The sequence below is a fragment of the Seriola aureovittata genome, chromosome 18 (genome assembly GCF_021018895.1).
Source record: "Seriola aureovittata isolate HTS-2021-v1 ecotype China chromosome 18, ASM2101889v1, whole genome shotgun sequence".
In the NCBI taxonomy this organism is placed as follows: Eukaryota; Metazoa; Chordata; class Actinopteri; order Carangiformes; family Carangidae; genus Seriola; species Seriola aureovittata.
In genome coordinates, this window is record NC_079381.1 from 24,917,765 (window position 1) to 24,935,579 (window position 17,815).

Below are 17,815 nucleotides of genomic sequence, written 5' to 3' on the forward strand. Positions count from 1 at the left end.
TCATTTTACTAAATCTGTGTGTTGAGACACAAGCTGACAAACATCTTCATTTCCTGGTTTTATCTCATTCCAAAATGTCCCAAACTGAAACCGACTTCACCTGGTTCTCCATGAGCTCATATATTTGGAAACAGCTGTTTGCTGTAAACTTACTGATCGATTTCAGAGACGTTCACTAACCGTTCTCAGCTCTGGAGACGAGCGTGATGTGAATGAAGCCAGACTTCAAACAGGATATGTCTGCACCCCCCCCCCCCCTGTCTGAGCTGCACTGCAGCAGCCACCAGGGCCACTCGATCATCCGTCTTTAAAACAGTCATTGGTTCAAACGTCTTGTGATAGGCTTCCTGTTAATGATATATTCTTTGATTTTACTGCGATCACTAACCTCAACAGTGAGACCTGTAATCATCAACATCTCACACTGACATCCTTCTTCAGCCTGACATCATGTTTTTAAATCTGTTGTTCATTCTCTTCTTTTCTTTTATTCAGTGTTTTTAAAGGTTAGAATCACTGGGTCTGTTTGATTTCCTGACCCGCTGACACTGAGGGAATCCAAACTGGGTGGAGCTTGCGGTAATAGTGGTGAAGACAACTGCTGCACCAGAGCTGATTGCTCTAAGACTCAGCTTCCCCTAAAACGTCAACAGAATAATTGGTCAAATATGTCCTGTTGTGTGAACATTTCATTGGCTAAATATGCGCTAGAACACGTTCATCTTTTGTTCAGAATCAGCTGCTTATCACAGGTAACCGACCTGACTCCTCCTCCTTCCTCCCGCAGCGCCACAGAGCTTTACACAGTGTAGACACCGAGCGTCTCCTGACGTCACTGGGGAAGCAGAGAGTGGGTTGTTCCACTGCAGCCAAACTAAACGGTCATTGGATAAATGCTGGGCTTTGTCCCGCCCATCGGACGCTCAGCGTCTCTGGGGGTCTATGGGACAGTGGGCTGGCCCGGACGCTCGGCTTCTGCATGATGATTGGATGATCTGTCTGAGGCTGAGTCCCTCTTTGATTGACAGCGAAATGAGCGAATCAGCGATCTTGAAGTAAAAGCATCCACCGGAGCAGTTTTCAAGTTTTTCATTCCATTGTTCGGAGTTGATCTGGAGACGTTACTGATCCTCAGCGACTTTGTCTTCGTTAAAAACGACTAGCGTTGTGTTTGGTGACTCTCTTCTGTCACTCTGCGAATTTACATTTAAATAAACGGACACCTTTTATGATGGAGGCCGAAAATAAGCTTCCCCTCATTATAAGACCAGCAGCCGCCACTGACACACACACACACACACACACACACACACACACACACACACACACACACACACACACACACACAATTCATTATTTCATTATCAGCTGTAACACTTTATTATTTTACATTATATTTATACTTGAACATTTAAGTTGAACCCCCTTGTCTGGAATCACTTTGGTTCCTATTTATTTTGTCATTTATTTCTAATTGTTGATATTTATCTATTTATGTTGTTAAGCAGTTTATCAAATTATTGGCTATCATAAACTAATAAAATATCAATGATAAAAATATTAATATTAATTAGTAACTTTAAAATGATTTAAAGTTCCTCAGTTGCATCATCCTGAAACAGGAGAGGATAATGTTGGTTCAGTCTCAAATTATTACTATTAATCTGGAAGTTTGATTAATAATTAATTTAACAATTTAAATGACCAAGTCAGCAGAAAGTGAAGGACTAAAGTTTTTACTGAAGTTAACAGTATTCACACCAGAAGATACACCAAAAGACTTTTATTTACAAGGACGGTAAAAGTGGATAGATAGATAGATAGACAGATACTTTATTTATCCCCTAGGTGAAACTCATGTGTCCATTAGCTCATTGTTGATAATAATAACAGTTAATAACCTATAAACCAGCCTAGCTTGATGGCAGTGGGAACAAAGGATCTCCTGAACCTCTCTGTTCTGCAGTGAGATGAGATGTTTGCTTCTGTAGCTGCTTCTCTGTCCTGCCATAATGTTGTGGAGAGGATGGTTGGTATTGTCCAAGATGTCCTCCATCTTACATTGCATGTGTCTCTCCACAACAGTCCTGAGTGAGTCCAGACTCCTGCAGCACAGACACAGTCTCTTTGTGTTCGTGTCTGACATGCTGCCGTCCCACAGACTGCAGCATAAAAGAGTCTGTCCACCACTGACTGATAGAACATGTGCAGCATTTCACTGCAGACGTCAAAGGACCTGAGCCTCCTGAGGAAAAGAGGCGGCTCCGCCCCTTCAGGTAGATGGCATCTGTGTTCAGGGACCAGTCCAGTTTACTGTCCAGGTGCACACCTAGGTATTTATAAGTGTGCACCACCTCAATGTCCTTCCCTCGAATGTTGACTGGCTGAAGGGCCGAGACCTCCCAAAGTCCATGAGCATCTCCTTGGTCTTGGAGGTGTTCAGAAGGAGGCAGTTCTTGTCGCTCCAAATGAATGTTGCATCTGAAGTATATACAGGCGTGCGTGCGTGCGTGCGTGCGTGCGTGCGTGCGTGTGAGAACACAAACAAAAACAAATTGGCCGATTCAAAATGGTTGCTGTTACCACACAGCTTAAACAAGGAAAACAAGATGGCGGACTCAACGACAAGATGGCCGTCCGTGGAACAAAGAAAGGTTCTTTCCAGTGTTTTTGTGAGGTGAGTTGTTACTTCCTGGTGGGGTGGGGACTCTGACATCACCAACGCCTGGTGTTTCTTGATGTTTGTCTCTTTACTGTTCTAATAACTTTCTGAGTTTCTTATTCATCTTATCAAACTCATCAGTGACCTTGCTACACTGACCAGCTGACTGGATGATGGATTTTCTCAACTGTTCATCCTGCTCAGGGGTCGCAGTGACTCTGAAGACAGCCACAATGAGACGAAACAGACCATCTATTGAAGTAAACGCAGTTACAAGTATCTCCAAAACTCCTTCAGCCTTTTCTCTCAGTTCAGATATTAGTGTCAGGATCATGTTGAATTCCTTCATGTCTCTCAGAGTTTTTTCAGCCTGAACTTCAGATGATTTTTCCTCCAGCTCTTTACATGTGGTCTGTATTTCTTCCAGCTTCTTCTTCATTGGTTCAACTATCCACCTGAATTCTCTCCCCAGCTTTTCTACTTCCTCTGCACTTCCACTCTCTTTCCAAACTTTTGTTATATTTGCACCAACAACAGTACCACCTCCAACAGCTGCTGCTGCTGCTCCTCCTAATAATAAGCTTGCTCCTCCAGTGAAAGGAGCAAAAAGGATCCCGGCACTGAGGGCTACTCCTCCGGCAACAGCTCCTCCTGTTCTGACTGTATCTGTTGTCCCCTGCATCTTTCTCACCTTAGCAGCGATCTCCTGAAACTCTCTGACAATCTGTCTCATCCTGCCCTCACTGCTGTCAAAGTCTTTGATGAATGAATTTGCATATTTAATTAATGTGTCCATTAACTCAGACAGATTAGGAGGCAGCTCTCTGCTCACTCTTCTTCTTGTTGTTGAGTCCATCTTCAGATCTGCAGGTGTGTGGTCCAGGTGAACAGGCTGAACTCTGAGCTTCTGCTTCTGACTGTGAATCTTCAGTCAGCTGATGTTCAGGTCACCAACTGTAACCAAGGAGACGGACACAGTCATCAGAGACATCTTCTGCTCTCAGTACACTCACACAGCTCACAGGACACTGAGGATGATGATGATGATGATGTGAATCACCTCAGAGACACTGTAGCTCCTCACAAGCATCAGTTTCTATAGTGAGAATGTGTGTGTGCGTGTGTGTGTGCGTGTGTGTGTGTGTGCGCGTGCGTGCCCTCCCTCCACCTGAACTCACAGGTACAGTCACCTGACTCTGCTCGCCTCTCCTCATTGGCGCCGTTAGATTTCAGATTATTTCTGACTTTTAAGGTTTTAAATGGCTCCGCCTCCCATTACATCTGATTTGTTGATGTTTCCAACAGAGACCTGGGATCAGCTGAGGGAGGTTTACTGGCCCCCCCAGGGTCAAGGCTTGTGACTGAGGGCGACCAGGTGTTCACTGTTAGAGCCCCCCCACTCTGACCTCAGACACTGTGACTCTTTAACTTCCTTTAAATCTCTTTTTAAAGCACATCTCTCCCTCTCACCTTTTGATGATGTTTAATACATTTTCTGTTTATTGTTTTATCCTTAATTATGTTTTTTACATATTTTATTGACTCGCTTCACTTCCTGTCAGATCTTTTGACATAATGTGGATTTGAGATGTTATTATTTATTTTTACTTTGGATTTTTCTTTGATCTGGTTTTAATCTTTTCTTGTAAATCACTTTGTAACTTTGTAAGAAAAGTGCCATATAAAAAAGTTATTATTATAATTATTAATATTATTGTTGACACTTCAAATAAAACACAGGAGAAGAGTGAAATATTGAGCTTTAAATACATTTCTAAATCAAAATCACAAAACAAATCACATCAAAAATGAGGAAACCTCAAAACCTCCTTCATGAAGAAATCGTTTATGTATATATATATAGCCTACGTTATTATATAAACATCATTTCAAATATGAAATTCTTGTTTTTTACAGCACCTCAGTCAAACTGATACAGACCCCCCCCCCCCCCCCCCCATTTTAAAACATGACCAGGCGTGTACGTGGAGGGTCGGTACGTGACTAAAAGCAAACTGTAAACGAGGACAAGCAGAGTGGAAACACGACAGGAACAGTAACGACCCAGAACCATGTGAACCTGATGATCTGAAACATGAACTCATGTCTTTAACCAGCAGATCATTTAATGGAGGGAGCTCCACATGTCAGAGTCTCTCTCTCTCTCTCCACTTCCTGTCTGCATGGGCTGTTTGGAGACAGGAAGTGGAGCAAGTGTTAGTGTTAATGTCCATGTGTCCTCCACTACAGACGGCACGTTTCCCTGGACAACAGTTTGTCTCAGCGTCACAGGGACAGCAGTCGGAAACATGCTGACTGTTTACAGGCTGTTTGACTTTCTTTATAGAAACAGAAGAAAAGAGAAAAGTCAGTCAGTCAGTCAGTCAGTCAGTCAGTCAGTCAGTCAATCAGTCAATCAGTCAATCAGTCAGTCAGTCAGTCAGTCAGTCAGTCAGTCAGTCAGTCAGTCTTGTTAACCATCCATCATGTCTTACCTGTGTCAGGCTGCTTCACAGTGAACCGTCAGGACGAGGAGACTGACTGTTGAGGAGAGCGCGAAGAAGCACTGCACACTTTCTGTTTCACTCTTTCATCACGTGACCGGACACACACACACACACACACACACACACACACACACACACACACACACACACAGCTCTATAGAGCTATTGTTGCAGCATGAATCCCACCGGACTGAGCACGGCCACATTAAAGAAACAGGGTGCTTTTATTCTGAAAGAATGAAAGAAACCAACAATCACTTTGTTCAGAGGCCACACAGTGGCTCTAACATTACTGACATAAATAAAAAATAAATAAAATAAATAAGCAAGTGACATATAACATGTCCCAGTATGAGTCATCAGACCTGTGTCATGGCGGGAACAGTTCACCTGTGAGCTAGCTAACACCTCAGGTTTGACTTTTTCTTCTTCTTCTAAATGTTGAAGAACAAAAGCTGCTTAAACGTGTGTCATGTTGATACAGTGCTGAGACGTAATGAAGCTTAAAGAAACAAGCTGTGAGGGAGTTATTCCACAAACATCAGTTTCATAGACAAACAGTTCCTGTCATTGTCATGAGTGGCTCCAGTTCATTCTTCCATCTGTTAATATTTGAAACAGAGTTGACCTCACATGATCAAATCATAATTTTTTCTCCCTCATAAGAGCTCCATCTTTAACCCATGTGATGTTTATCAGGCGCAGACGTTCAGAGACCTGCAGAGGAAGAAGGAGGTTGACGAAGCAAACGCTACTCCGCCTCCTCAGATCTCAGTCCTGCTGGAGCAGGAAGTAGAACCAGTCTGCTTCACTGTAACGTCGTACTGAGCTCGTTGACAGTCAAACTTTCTCCTACTGATGTGACCTTTGACCCTGGAGGCAGGAAATCAGCCTGATGTCATAACCACGCCCTCAATCCTCCATAACTTTAGTCCTTAATAAAATGTAAACAGGTGAGTTATATAACCAGGTGAGTTATATAAACAGGTGAGTTATATAAACAGGTGAGTTATATAAACAGGTGTCATGAAGGAGGAAATCAGCTCTAGAGACCCAAACAGTTTCTGTACCAGGCTGTAAACATGTTTATTTCTGCTGTAAAGTTGGACATTTTAACATGGGAGTCTATGGGGACTGACTCACTGTTGGAGCCAGACTCTAGTGGTCGTTAGAGGAACTGCAGCTTCTGGTTTCAGCCCTGGAGGATGATTCATTAATGACTCATTAATGTTGAATGAATATAAACTGAAAAATAACAAAACAAACTCATGGAAATAAAAAAACATTTTTCAGCTCTTTATGTTTTAAATATTCATCTTTCAGCCAGAGATGTTTACAGAAAATATAGAGAATTTCTCAATTAAAAAAAATAACCAGGTGATTTAATAATTTCCCAGAATTCCCTTAAACTTTCCCCTTCACAGCAAATATAGAAAATTAATAAAAAAATCTAAACAAGTGAATCTGTGCAGAAACATTCCTGTAATAAATTACACAATCACACTGACCTGAAGTTCCAGTGTCACACATCAACAGATCAAGACTAAATCAACACATTTACCCACAATCCCACACTCAGGTATAAAAAAATAAAAACTACATGTCATTAAAAAAAACAGCAGTAACAGATTCCCAGCACAAACTGTGACTGACGGTAACCATGGAAACACACACATTCATTTAACAACATTCATCCAACACTGAGCTAACAACACGATTGGTCCCTTTTTGTTGCCATAGCAACCTGTTTAAAATACACCTCAAGGTTTATTTTCTTCATTTAAATTTCCGTGTTTGACCTTTAACCTTTAGGCTCACCGACCTTTCACCCACCCTCAGTCGATTATTTTCATTATAATATTCACATTTTTAGAAACGGATTCATTGATCATTGATTGATTATGTAGATAATCAATGCATTGTGTGAATGTCGTCACATTCTGTTGACCTTTGACCCTGCTGGTCATCCTGCTTCCTGTTTTCTGTTTGTCCCTTTATAAATGTTATAAACTTTATGAATTTATAAAAGTAGAATTTGTCTCTTCAGTATTTCACTGCTCCATGTTCATTTATATACTTTCATCTTTAACAGGTTTATTTTTTTATTGATAATATTTCTGCAGAGCTTCAGCTAATTTCATTATTTATGTTTATTCCCACTTTTTCTAATATTTCATAATAACCTGTCTTTTATTTTTATCCTCTGACATGTTGATCTGCAGAATCAGTTTCTGGCCTAAAGAGTGAAACAGATTTTCTTCCTTCCTGTTTGTCACTCGATCTCCACACGGTATGCGCTGATTTCCATTGGCCGCAGGCGGGTGATGCATGGTCGCTGTTGCTGGGCGGACTCAGGCTCGTCGTCCTGGTGCAGCAGAGTGAGGCCGGACTGACGGACAGATCTGAACTGAAGAGGAGAGAAAAGAGCGTCGAGATTCACCTGGAAACAGAAAAATAACACGACAAAAGATCAGGAAAAAAATCTGGACAAAAGACGAGAAATGACAGAATTTAACAGAAAGTAAAAAATACAAGAAACAGGATCCAAAAGACCAGAAAATATAACTAAACAATCCTGTCGATTTAAATCCATAATGTGCGCGTACCTCCTCATGTGCGCTCCAGGTGCACGGAGGCAGCGGCTCAGGGGCGGAGCTACAGTCAAAACCCTTCCTGTGGAGGAGGAGAGCCACTTCCTCTGACGGACTTCCTGCTTCCTGTTTCCCACAAACACAAATAAATATTTATTGATTAGAATGTTCAACAACTTGTCACTGATTTTATTCACTTTTATTATATTTTAATTTTTCTTTTCTGTGGTGCTGTGGCTACAGGAAGTGCTTTTACTGTGATACTCTAATTACAGGAAGTGCTTTTACTGTGACACTGTACTCTTGTACTGATGGAGTATCTTTATTACAATAAAGTTTACAAAAAAATTAATTTTCAGTCTGAACACTATCTAGCTTAACAACACAAGCCCACAGACATCCCAGAATGCATCACTCTCTGTTTCAGAACCACTAATGTTCCAGGTGTTTCCAGGTGTGGTCCTCACCTGTGCATCCTCCAGCGTCCTCAGGTTCAGTAGATGAATGTCACAAGGCAGCGACGAGCGGAGCGGCCGGAACGGGGAGAGCTTCGGCAGCTGGCTGTCGCTCTGGGCAACCATGATGACTGGCGGGTGACTGAGGGACAGTGAGGTCAGGTGAGCGAGCAGTGACAGATGTTCAACCGAGGCTCCGCCCACTTCCTGTGAGAAAAAAGACAAAATAAAAGATCTGGTTCCCCAGACGTTCTCAGACGGTGGAACACGAGAACATTCAGAACACTTTATGTCCTTTAAGTTCTCTGTAATAACCTGGTCCTGGGCTCAGACCACGTCCTAACGTTTGTATTAACAGGTGAAATCAGATATAACAGCCTGGTTCTCTGACAGTGACTGAAGTAGAGGCCCCACCCCCTCACCTGAGCCCCGCCCCTCCTGTCCTCCAGCAGCAGGTGGTAGAGACTGGCTGTCAGCTTGTTGTCAGTGACGCCCTGACCGAGGCCACGGTTATCATCCTGCTGCAGCCGCCGGTCCAACACCACTTCCAGCTCACCTGAAGAGGTCAGAGGTCAGGGGTCAGAGGTCAACACTGAGACGTTCAGGTGAATGAAGCGAGTTTAAAACATTGAACCTTCTTCAGAACACAGAAGGTGTTTCTTCAGGCTCTTGAAGGTTTTTGAAAATAGACACTGATCATTGAAAGTGCTTGAATTTATATGATGATTGATCCTGATCCTGATTGATCCTGATCATGACTGATCCTGATCCTAATCCTGATTGATCACCTGGTCTAAGCGAGGCGACGCCTTGACTCTGAGCCGACAGCAGCGACAGACGAGACGTCGAGTCCTGGAGAAACGCCGCCGAGCTCATCGGGTAAAAGTTCGCCTGCAGGGGGAGCTTTGCCAGGGTCCGCCTCTGCTGCATCTGTAACCAATCAATAATCAATACGCTATCAATACACACTAACAGGCACAGAACCAAACAACCTGATTGGCCTGATTAAACAGTAGAGACCTGGAAACCGTTGAGGTCGGTGTAGAAACGGTTGCCGTTGGCGATGTCGCTGACGAGCCGCATGACGAGCTCACGGTTGACCTCTGACCTGATATCCACCATATTGGAAATCTCCAGGGACCTCCCAGCATGCCCTGGGGCAGAGAGAGACGGGAGATTTTTATTGTGAAATCATTGTATTAACCTTAATTAAAATAAATTGATTTAAATTAAAAAAAAATAATCTCCATCAACGTGAGGATGAAATAATAAAAAAGACTTTGATTAGAGACAAAGAAAAAAACTCAACAGGTGATAATGAAGAGGATAGGTAACCTTCAGTGAGCTCACAGGTGAGACAGCACACCTGTCACCACACCCAACAGTGATGTCACAGTGTACCAGAGTACATCGGGATATATAGGAAATTATTATAATTATACTTTAACACACACTAACGTCCTGCAGCTGCTGCCCTGAGCAGCGTCTGCAGGCTCCCTGACAGGAAGTGTCCGATCACTGGCTGAGGTTAATCTCCTCTCTAACCGCGTCTCCTCGACGGAAAACATCATGAGGTCAAAGAAAGAATAAATTACAAAAACAAAACAAAACATGCTAACGCTAAAGCTGTGGCTGTTCTATGTGCTAACAGTGATTACTGTTACTGTTACAGATATGTTATCTTTCTTTTTGTGAGCCTTGAATTATGCTAACATGCTAACTGGTGCTAACAAACTTACTTTCAAACTAATGTCCCAGCATTAAACTTTCACCAGAATAAGAAAAACAAAAAGGCTAAAAGGCTAACATGCTGTGTGCTAACAGGAAGTAGCCACCTCCACTATCTGCTTCCACAGATGTTATTGTTACTGCTGTCACACACATACAGGATCAATAAATATTATTTAGAGACTTCACTCTGAAGGTCTGACGTGTTTGAGCTGGATCATGTTCATGGTGACATGTGACCTGATCATGAGCCTCCACTGAAGGATCACATGACGCACACTGAGCATGCTCAGAAAAAGTCAGGCTGAGCGGTCACCTTATTTGAGAGGGTTAATGAAGGGATAAAGTCCCGTTACCGTCCAGGTGGTAGAGGCGGACCGTGTGCGTGAAGTGTCGGAAACAGGAAGTGATCTCAGAGAAGATGGGACCTCTGGAGACCCGCACCAGGGGGGGCTCTGAGGACGAGTAGAGCTGCAGGGGAGCGAGAGACATTCACAATGAATCAGAGACATTTAGTCCTGGGCTCACTGATCTGGTTCAGACTGATCCGAGTCCTGGTCTTACCTTGGCCCCCTCTTCCCCTGGCAGGAACAGGTAGGCTCCACTCTTCTCCCGGTTCCCTCCAACTCTGGTTCCGTACCACAGGAACTGGACCTGGATCTGACGGACCAGACCGGACTGCAGACGGAGCTTCTGGATTTCAAAATAAAAGATATCATTAATATGATTGTAGTTAGGATCTGGACTCTGTAGACCACCACAGACCTCAGACCTCACATCAGAGACCAGAGACCTGAGACCACACACCTCAGACCTGAGACCAGAGACCTGAGACCTCAGACCAGAGACCTGAGACCTGAGACCAGAGACCTGAGACCTCAGACCAGAGACCTGAGACCTGAGACCAGAGACCTGAGACCTCACACCAGAGACCTGAGACCAGAGACCTGAGACCAGAGACCTGAGACCTGAGACCTGAGACCTCACACCAGAGACCTGAGACCTGAGACCTCAGACCAGAGACCCGAGACCAGAGACCACACACCTGAGACCAGAGACCTGAGACCACACACCTCAGACCAGAGACCTGAGACCAGAGACCAGAGACCAGAGACCTGAGACCAGAGACCAGAGACCACACACCTCAGACCAGAGACCTGAGACCTCAGACCTGAGACCTCAGACCAGAGACCACACACCTGAGACCAGAGACCTGAGACCTGAGACCACACACCTCAGACCAGAGACCAGAGACCAGAGACCAGAAAAAGTCTGACCTGCAGCAGGCCTGTTTCCGGGGAACTCCATATTTGGAAATGCTTGTTGCTAAGTGACAGTGGGGCGTCGGCCTCAGGTCCTTGGGGGAGGGACACCTGGAAGTGTTCGGTGTGGACGGTCGGCGGGTTGCCACGACGATGGAAGGTGTAGCTCGCCCGGTGGGCGGAGCCAGCCAAGGCTTTGGTCACATGACAGACGAGAAGTGACAGAGGAGGAAGTTGAGCCAGGAAGGAGAGCTGGAGAAAGAGAATGTGACATGAAGGAAAACCGTTTCAAACTGATCAAAGTAATTAACGACTGATCTGTTCTCCACCTGGAACGACTCTGTGGACGCTCTGCTTGGCTCCGCCCACACCGCAGAGATCTGCGAAACAATTGGTTGACCCGTTTCTGCATCAACAACTCGAGCGTCCGGAGAGTCGACGACGACACTGATGACGGACGTTTGGAGCTGCTCCGTCGGGTTAAAGATGATCAATGACCTGAGACACCAAACGATCAACAATCAAACACCATCATCACAAACTGATCACAACTGAGTTTTAACGTTTTCTGTTCTGGAACAAAAACCATCATTTTATAAAAAGTCAAACTCTGATGAACATTTTATTTTATTTATTATCTTCTGATCTGGTCCCACCTCTTCCTTGTCTTAGCCCCGCCCCTTACCTGGGTTCCTCACTGAGCGTGAGCGGCGTCTTCTGAGGCAGTGCGTCCTGAGCTGAGATGACATCATCCTGAAGAAAGATCACATGATTAACCTCAGAGCTCTAAAACTCTTCAACCAATCGCAGTAAAGCACATGTGTGATGTCACATCTTCAAACTGTACAAAACAATCAAGCCTATAACAAGGTCAAACAGCAGATGGGGTCAGAGGTCACCATTTGCAGGAAAGGTTTCGATTGGTCGTGGTGGTACAGGCTCTTGTCCAATAGGAGCAGCCAGTGGGCGGAGCTCTGCAGCACCTTTCGCAGGTTCAGGATGGAACGAAACAACCTGTAAAAAAACTTTATTTCAGTTCAAACTTTTTATTTCTATGAGACTAAAAAACTTTATTTAAAAAAACAAACATACGACACTGTGAAACAATGTAAACAATGTGAATGGGAGTGATGGGAAATTGATGTTAGATGCTAATGCTAAATGAATGGGTATGATGGGAGGCTAATGCTAAAAGCTAAATGCTAACTGCTCACATTAAATGAAGCGGTACCTGATACCGTTGCCACTGACGACGGCGTCCTTCAACAGAGAGCATGGAGGAATAAATGAGACAAAAACATGCTAATGCTAAAGATGTAGCAATTCCATGAGCTAACAGTGCTAACACTGATTTGTTACCTGTTATTCTGTGAGCCATGATTTAGGCTAACATGCTAACTGATGCTAACAAACAAACTAATGTCCAAGCATTCAACTTTCAATAGAACTTCTTTCTTAACCCCTGAAAACAGCAACAAGCTAACAGGCTAAATTGCTTGTGTGCTAAAAGGAAATAGCTACCTGGTGCCGTAGTCTACCACCACGGGGTCACGGGCGGTGCCGGTGACGGCGTCGTGATGCTGGAAAAGTGCAAGACTCCGCCTTCCTGCTGTCAGACGCTGGAAGTGTTCTTGTGCAGGAAAACCTGCAACGAGATGACCATCGCCACGGAAACGACGCATTTCAGCTAGCGTCAGGCTGAAGAGGATTTCTGTCGCTCTGTGAGGACGACAAAACATTTCAAATGTAAAGAAAATTTAAATGAAAATAAAAACTGATGAAAAACTTTATGATGAAGAAAATTTTTTTAAAAACAAAACAAAAATAAATCAGATTCAAAGAAACCTTTATGATCTGACCTGCTGACGGTGTTGAACTCTAATCAAGAACCTGTTCCAATGGTTCTGATAATGTACCTGAAAATTTTGTAATGAGTGGGCGGAGCTACCTGAGCGTGGCCTCCAGCGTCCTGTCCAGCCTTTTGTAGAAGGGTCTGGAGGTGAAGTAGCCGCTCCAGTAATGGTCGTCACGGTCGGCGTAGGTGAAGAAGTCGCCGCGAAGTGTCGGCAGAGACGTTGCCGTGGCGCTCAGACGCCGCTGTAGAGCATCGAAGTAATCTGACAGAGTCCCGAAACGCACCTGAAGCAGGAAGAAGGAGAGGAGGAGTCATGAGGTCGTATGTTCACACTGAGACTGACTGACACCAATGAGTGACACTCAGAGTGTGAGTGTGTCTGAGGCGGCTGCCCTCCTGGCCCCGCCCCTCTGGCCCTGCTCCCTCGTGTGTGCGGCCCACCTGGACGTGCAGCTCTGGGTGATCCTGGTAGAAGTCAAACAGTCTCTGGTAGTTGCTGAACTGAGCGTCCCACTCGCTCGAGTCCACGAACCGAAAGTCATCGCCGAGGGGAACGAGGAGCACTGGAGAACGGAAGAGACGAGACTTCTGCCTGTACTGGTCCAATAGGAGGAGAGCGCTGAAAGGACACACAGAGCAGCATCACACACCTGAGTGAAGCTCTGATCTTTCACAATAAGAGTTTTGACCGAATGACTCACTGTGAAACCTTTTTAATTATTCTTATCATCAATTATCAAAGTGATCATTAATCATTAATTAATCAGGTTATTTTCGTTATTGTTGGCCCTGCCCCCTGCCTACCGCTCCTGGACGTTCTGATCTGTGATTGGCTGTGGCGAGGTCCTCCACGGACAGAAGACCCGCCCCCCTGGCAGGCGATGAAAGTCGAACTGACAACAGACCGCCGGGTTCGGGCCGCATGTGTGTGGCACGTCGTAGCTGTAGAACGGCATCATGTGACATGTGATGTCACTGCGAGGGGAGGAGTCTGACACAGGAAGTGGGCGGGGTTAGAGAAACAAAGCAGTTTGTCACTGTTTTCCATATTTTACCCAAAAGAAAATGAAAGGATCATTATTATTATTATTTAACAAAGTCTTTGTCTTGTTTTCATGTTATATGAATGAATGAATGAGTGAATGCATTATGACCCGTCACCTAAACCTCATCATCAGCTCAGAAATGTCTGATCATTCATTTCTTCTGTTTTGTTGTTTCAGTTCAAAGTGAACGCTTTAATCTTTAAATTGAATTAATTAAGAAATGAATTCATTATATTTACTTTAGTTTTAGTTGAGTGAACTGTTGTCTTGACTTTTTAAACTGGATTTATTTTAAACCTGATTAAAAAACATTATTTCATTAATTTGATTTTAATTCTCTTTTCACAGCTGTATTGTTTCTGTCCGTCACGTAACAGCTGGAACTGTCTTTGTCACTGTGTTCAATCATCTACCTTTCCCGCCACTCACCCCAGTTCTGTCGCCACTGAAACTCAAGCGTCTGTTGCCGGGCAAAGTGTTTCTTGACGGCGTAGTGAACACGTTGGATGACCATGTTGCTAAGCCCTGCCCCCTTCAGCAGGTAGGTCATAGAGGGGGAGTGGCCAAAAGGATCCACGGCCCAGCCACTGCGGGGCTTTACACCTGCTCAGAGAAACAAGGTGTAAAGATCAAGGAAGCCAGCAGGCGAAGGAGGCGAAGCTAAACAACACAAACCCAGGTGTCTCTGGATCCACTGGTGTCCCTCGATCAGCTGATCCAACAGAGCGAAGTAATGAGAGTTCGCTTCGTCCGCCATCACCCAGCCGCCCGTCACCAGCTCCAGCTGCCCTGCCCCCACCAGGCTGAGACAGGAACCAATCAAACGATGAAACAAACAGCCGATTAAAACGACAGATACATGTGATCAAATATAGAAATACAGAGAAATGTAGAGATACAAAGATATATAAAAAGTTATATATATATAAATATAAAGATGTAAAATACAAATATCTAAATATAAAGATGGATGTTAGATAAAAAAAAGAAAAGAAAAATAAAGAAGTTGTCAGATCAGAGAAAGAAAGTTCATCTGTGACAAAAAGATTCAGAAACAAACAACAAGTAAAAATAACGAAGCGTGTTTCAGATGTGGAGGTGAGAGTCACCGTTTGACCATCTCTCTCTTCTGCTCGTCGATGTCATTCCACCATTTAGAGAAATAACTGATCTCTGCCCAGATCATCTTCCTCCTGATGAAGAGCAAACACCACAGCAACAGTTATTTCTACTGATGAGACTGATCAATAACACATCAATAACTCAAAAAGACTTTAATACATTTAATCAGATATATTTAATTTATTTACTCACCTGTTGTCCTCAGTCAGTTTGACCAACATGTTGTTGAGGATGTGTTTCGTCTGATCCTGATAATAACTGTCAAAGGTTTTCAACCAACCTGCAACACACACACACACACACACACACACACACACACACACACACACACACACACACACACACACACACACACGTTAAAGGCTGTGTTAAAGCACAGGCTGGTGTTGTGGTGGTGTTGTTGTGTATCTGACCCGGGTCGTTGTGTGAATGTGGAACCAGAAAAACCTCCAGCGGCTGCTCATCCCACTCGTTTCCCTGGTAACGGATCTCAAAACCCTGTTTCCAGGCGCCGCCGTCTGGGTTATCAAAGGGCAGGAGGTCGTAAACATCCAGCAGCTGACGGATGATGGAGACACACGTAACGGAAACACAAAGACAAGGTTTAGACAGATGATGTCAGGAACACAACGTTAAAACCAAAACAAACTAAAGTCTTCACACGTCTTCCAGCCCCCTCTTCCTCTACAATGATTAAAGCATCACTTCACAACTTCCTGTTTCCTGAACTTTTTGTGTTTTTGTAAGTGAAATAATTTCTAAATACATTTTGTAAAAAGAATCGACCTTCGACCAAATTACAAACTGTTGTGTTGCTACTTTCACTTAGTCTTTGAAAATATCACTTCAGCTTTTCTATAAAATATTTTGTATTTCCTGAAAGTCTGATTTGTTACTGAACGCTACACGTCGTCATCATCATTGTGTCTGAAACTCACGTTTTATTGTGTCAAATTGCTGCTGCGACAAAAGTCGCAACTGTTAGCATGCTAAGCTAACCTGAACTCTGTCAGTTCCGTCCTTCATCTCCTCGGCCAATCTGCATCCAGGGGGTGTGTCCACCCTGCTGTTGGTGGAGTCTGAGCTCACGTTCGATCCTCCCCCACCGGTTTCCCATGATGCTTTTCGGTGGACCAGAGAGTCCCGCAGCGTTGCAACCAGACGGTTGTTGTCACTAAGAAGACGCTCCAACCTGTCAATCTTCTGCTGGAGGCGGGACAAATCCTGCAGAGAGGTTTTGACTGGTTTGTTAAAAAGCTAGAAGAGAAAAACTTTAATTATTATAATTTCAGAATGTGACAAGAACTCACTTCCTCCACCTGTCCACCAGGTGTTTCCCCATGGTGCTGACGCTCCGCCCCCTGCATCAGCTCCAGCATGCGGTACAGTGTCATCACTGCGACACAGAAGACTCCGCCGACCAGCACCGCCAACAACCGACTCCGCTTCATCTCCACAACAACGAAATTGAACAACCTGAAGATTCAACGACACAAAGACTTAACAACACAAATATTCTGTTGTTTTCTTCTGATGTTATTGAGAGAAACAATCTGCAGGTTAAACTTCTGTTGAGACAGAAAATATTGATCGACATGGCTTGTTGTTACTAATAGTAACAAAACGCTGTTTTTATAAAATGTGCAAAGACAAAATATTTTCAATATGTTCCTGTGTCAGATGAGTGCTGGTTCAGACCTGCAGCTCAAACCGCTGTCGAGATAAAATTCATTAAACTTTATACTCGAAGTTAAACGTAGATCTTCTCTCCGGACTTCCGCGTTCTGCAGACAGGAGCACGTCTCGCGCTCCGCAGTCTCGTGCTGTTTCTCAGCTGTCCAGTGACGTCACTGTGTGACTTCTGTTTCCTGGAAAAAAAAACAAAAAAAAAAAAAACGTTTCATAAAAAAGCCAAGTAAAACTTTCGTCCCTCAGCAGAGCGAGCTCACGATGCTGCTGCGCCTGCTCCCTGCTGTTTGTTTTGCTTCCGGTCTGGTTCAGCTGACTCAGCGCTGCAGAAAACGTCATTTCCGCTTACAGAGGAGGCGAGTCACGTGCAGTTACCGGGCCAGAGAAAAGTCTTTTATTTTGTTTTCAGTCTTTTCAGAATAAAACACATTGGGCTTCTCACAGATTCAGGACCAGGTCCAGATTCTGAACCTATATGTTACCTATTCATAGTTAGTTCATCCTTCAATTCACCATGGCAACAGGTGAATCTAGAGTCACCATGGCAACAGTTCAGGTACACTTTTTTTTTTTTTTTATACACATTTTCATCATTATTTTACAGTTTGTTGAATAAATAAAATCAAAACAATGAAACTGACCCAGAACCAGCCGTTGTACTTTGTTAAAGGAAGTTTAGTTTCCTGTGCTGCTCCTCATGTTTTATATCCATAAATGTCTCATATTACAGCATTATAATGATTATTATTATTACAGCATTATCCACCTATATATATATATATAAATATATATAGGTGGATAATGCTGTATATATATATATATATATATATATTTATATTCAATGTTGACGAGAGACACCAGGAGGACTGAGGAGCTGCTGGGACACGGTGCAGGAGAG

The 17,815-nt window shown here is 43.8% G+C and overlaps 2 protein-coding genes across 3 annotated transcripts; both read right to left on the minus strand.

Annotated features, from left to right (window-relative positions):
* Positions 1-1,720: 1,720 nt before the first annotated feature.
* LOC130186764 (uncharacterized) lies at positions 1,721-5,246 on the minus strand. The gene is made up of 2 exons (XM_056404041.1): positions 5,158-5,246; positions 1,721-3,616 (listed from the first exon to the last, which is right to left on the minus strand). The coding sequence occupies exon 2, from the start codon at positions 3,516-3,518 to the stop codon at positions 2,751-2,753; it is 768 nt and encodes a 255-aa protein (XP_056260016.1). The 5' UTR covers positions 3,519-3,616; positions 5,158-5,246; the 3' UTR covers positions 1,721-2,750.
* A 983-nt stretch (positions 5,247-6,229) lies between these two features.
* man2a1 (mannosidase, alpha, class 2A, member 1) lies at positions 6,230-17,212 on the minus strand. 2 transcript variants are annotated; one of them, XM_056404082.1, is made up of 24 exons: positions 16,973-17,212; positions 16,539-16,704; positions 16,228-16,452; positions 15,642-15,786; positions 15,421-15,508; positions 15,216-15,299; positions 14,782-14,909; positions 14,536-14,709; positions 13,865-14,051; positions 13,502-13,679; positions 13,154-13,344; positions 12,727-12,924; positions 12,105-12,219; positions 11,891-11,958; positions 11,535-11,703; positions 11,221-11,457; positions 10,508-10,636; positions 10,300-10,414; positions 9,236-9,369; positions 9,004-9,145; positions 8,638-8,771; positions 8,228-8,422; positions 7,776-7,886; positions 6,230-7,609 (listed from the first exon to the last, which is right to left on the minus strand). In XM_056404082.1, the coding sequence occupies exons 2-24, from the start codon at positions 16,677-16,679 to the stop codon at positions 7,442-7,444; spliced, it is 3,456 nt and encodes a 1,151-aa protein (XP_056260057.1). In that variant the 5' UTR covers positions 16,680-16,704; positions 16,973-17,212; the 3' UTR covers positions 6,230-7,441. The 2 variants fall into 2 exon arrangements, with proteins under 2 accessions (XP_056260057.1, XP_056260056.1); XM_056404081.1 differs by having other exon boundaries at positions 16,927-17,212.
* Positions 17,213-17,815: the final 603 nt, after the last annotated feature.

Bases quoted from the DNA above. Each gene is read 5' to 3' on its own strand.
- man2a1 (XM_056404082.1), bottom strand. From the start codon at position 16,679: ATGAAGCGGAGTCGGTTGTTGGCGGTGCTGGTCGGCGGAGTCTTCTGT. The intron at 14,910-15,215 runs GTGACTCTCACC...TTCCTGTCTCAG, and splicing joins AAGAGAGAGATGGTCAAACG to CCTGGTGGGGGCAGGGCAGC. The intron at 12,220-12,726 runs GTAGCTATTTCC...GTTTTTTTACAG, and splicing joins GTGGTAGACTACGGCACCAG to GTTGTTTCGTTCCATCCTGA.
- LOC130186764 (XM_056404041.1), bottom strand. From the start codon at position 3,518: ATGGACTCAACAACAAGAAGAAGAGTGAGCAGAGAGCTGCCTCCTAAT.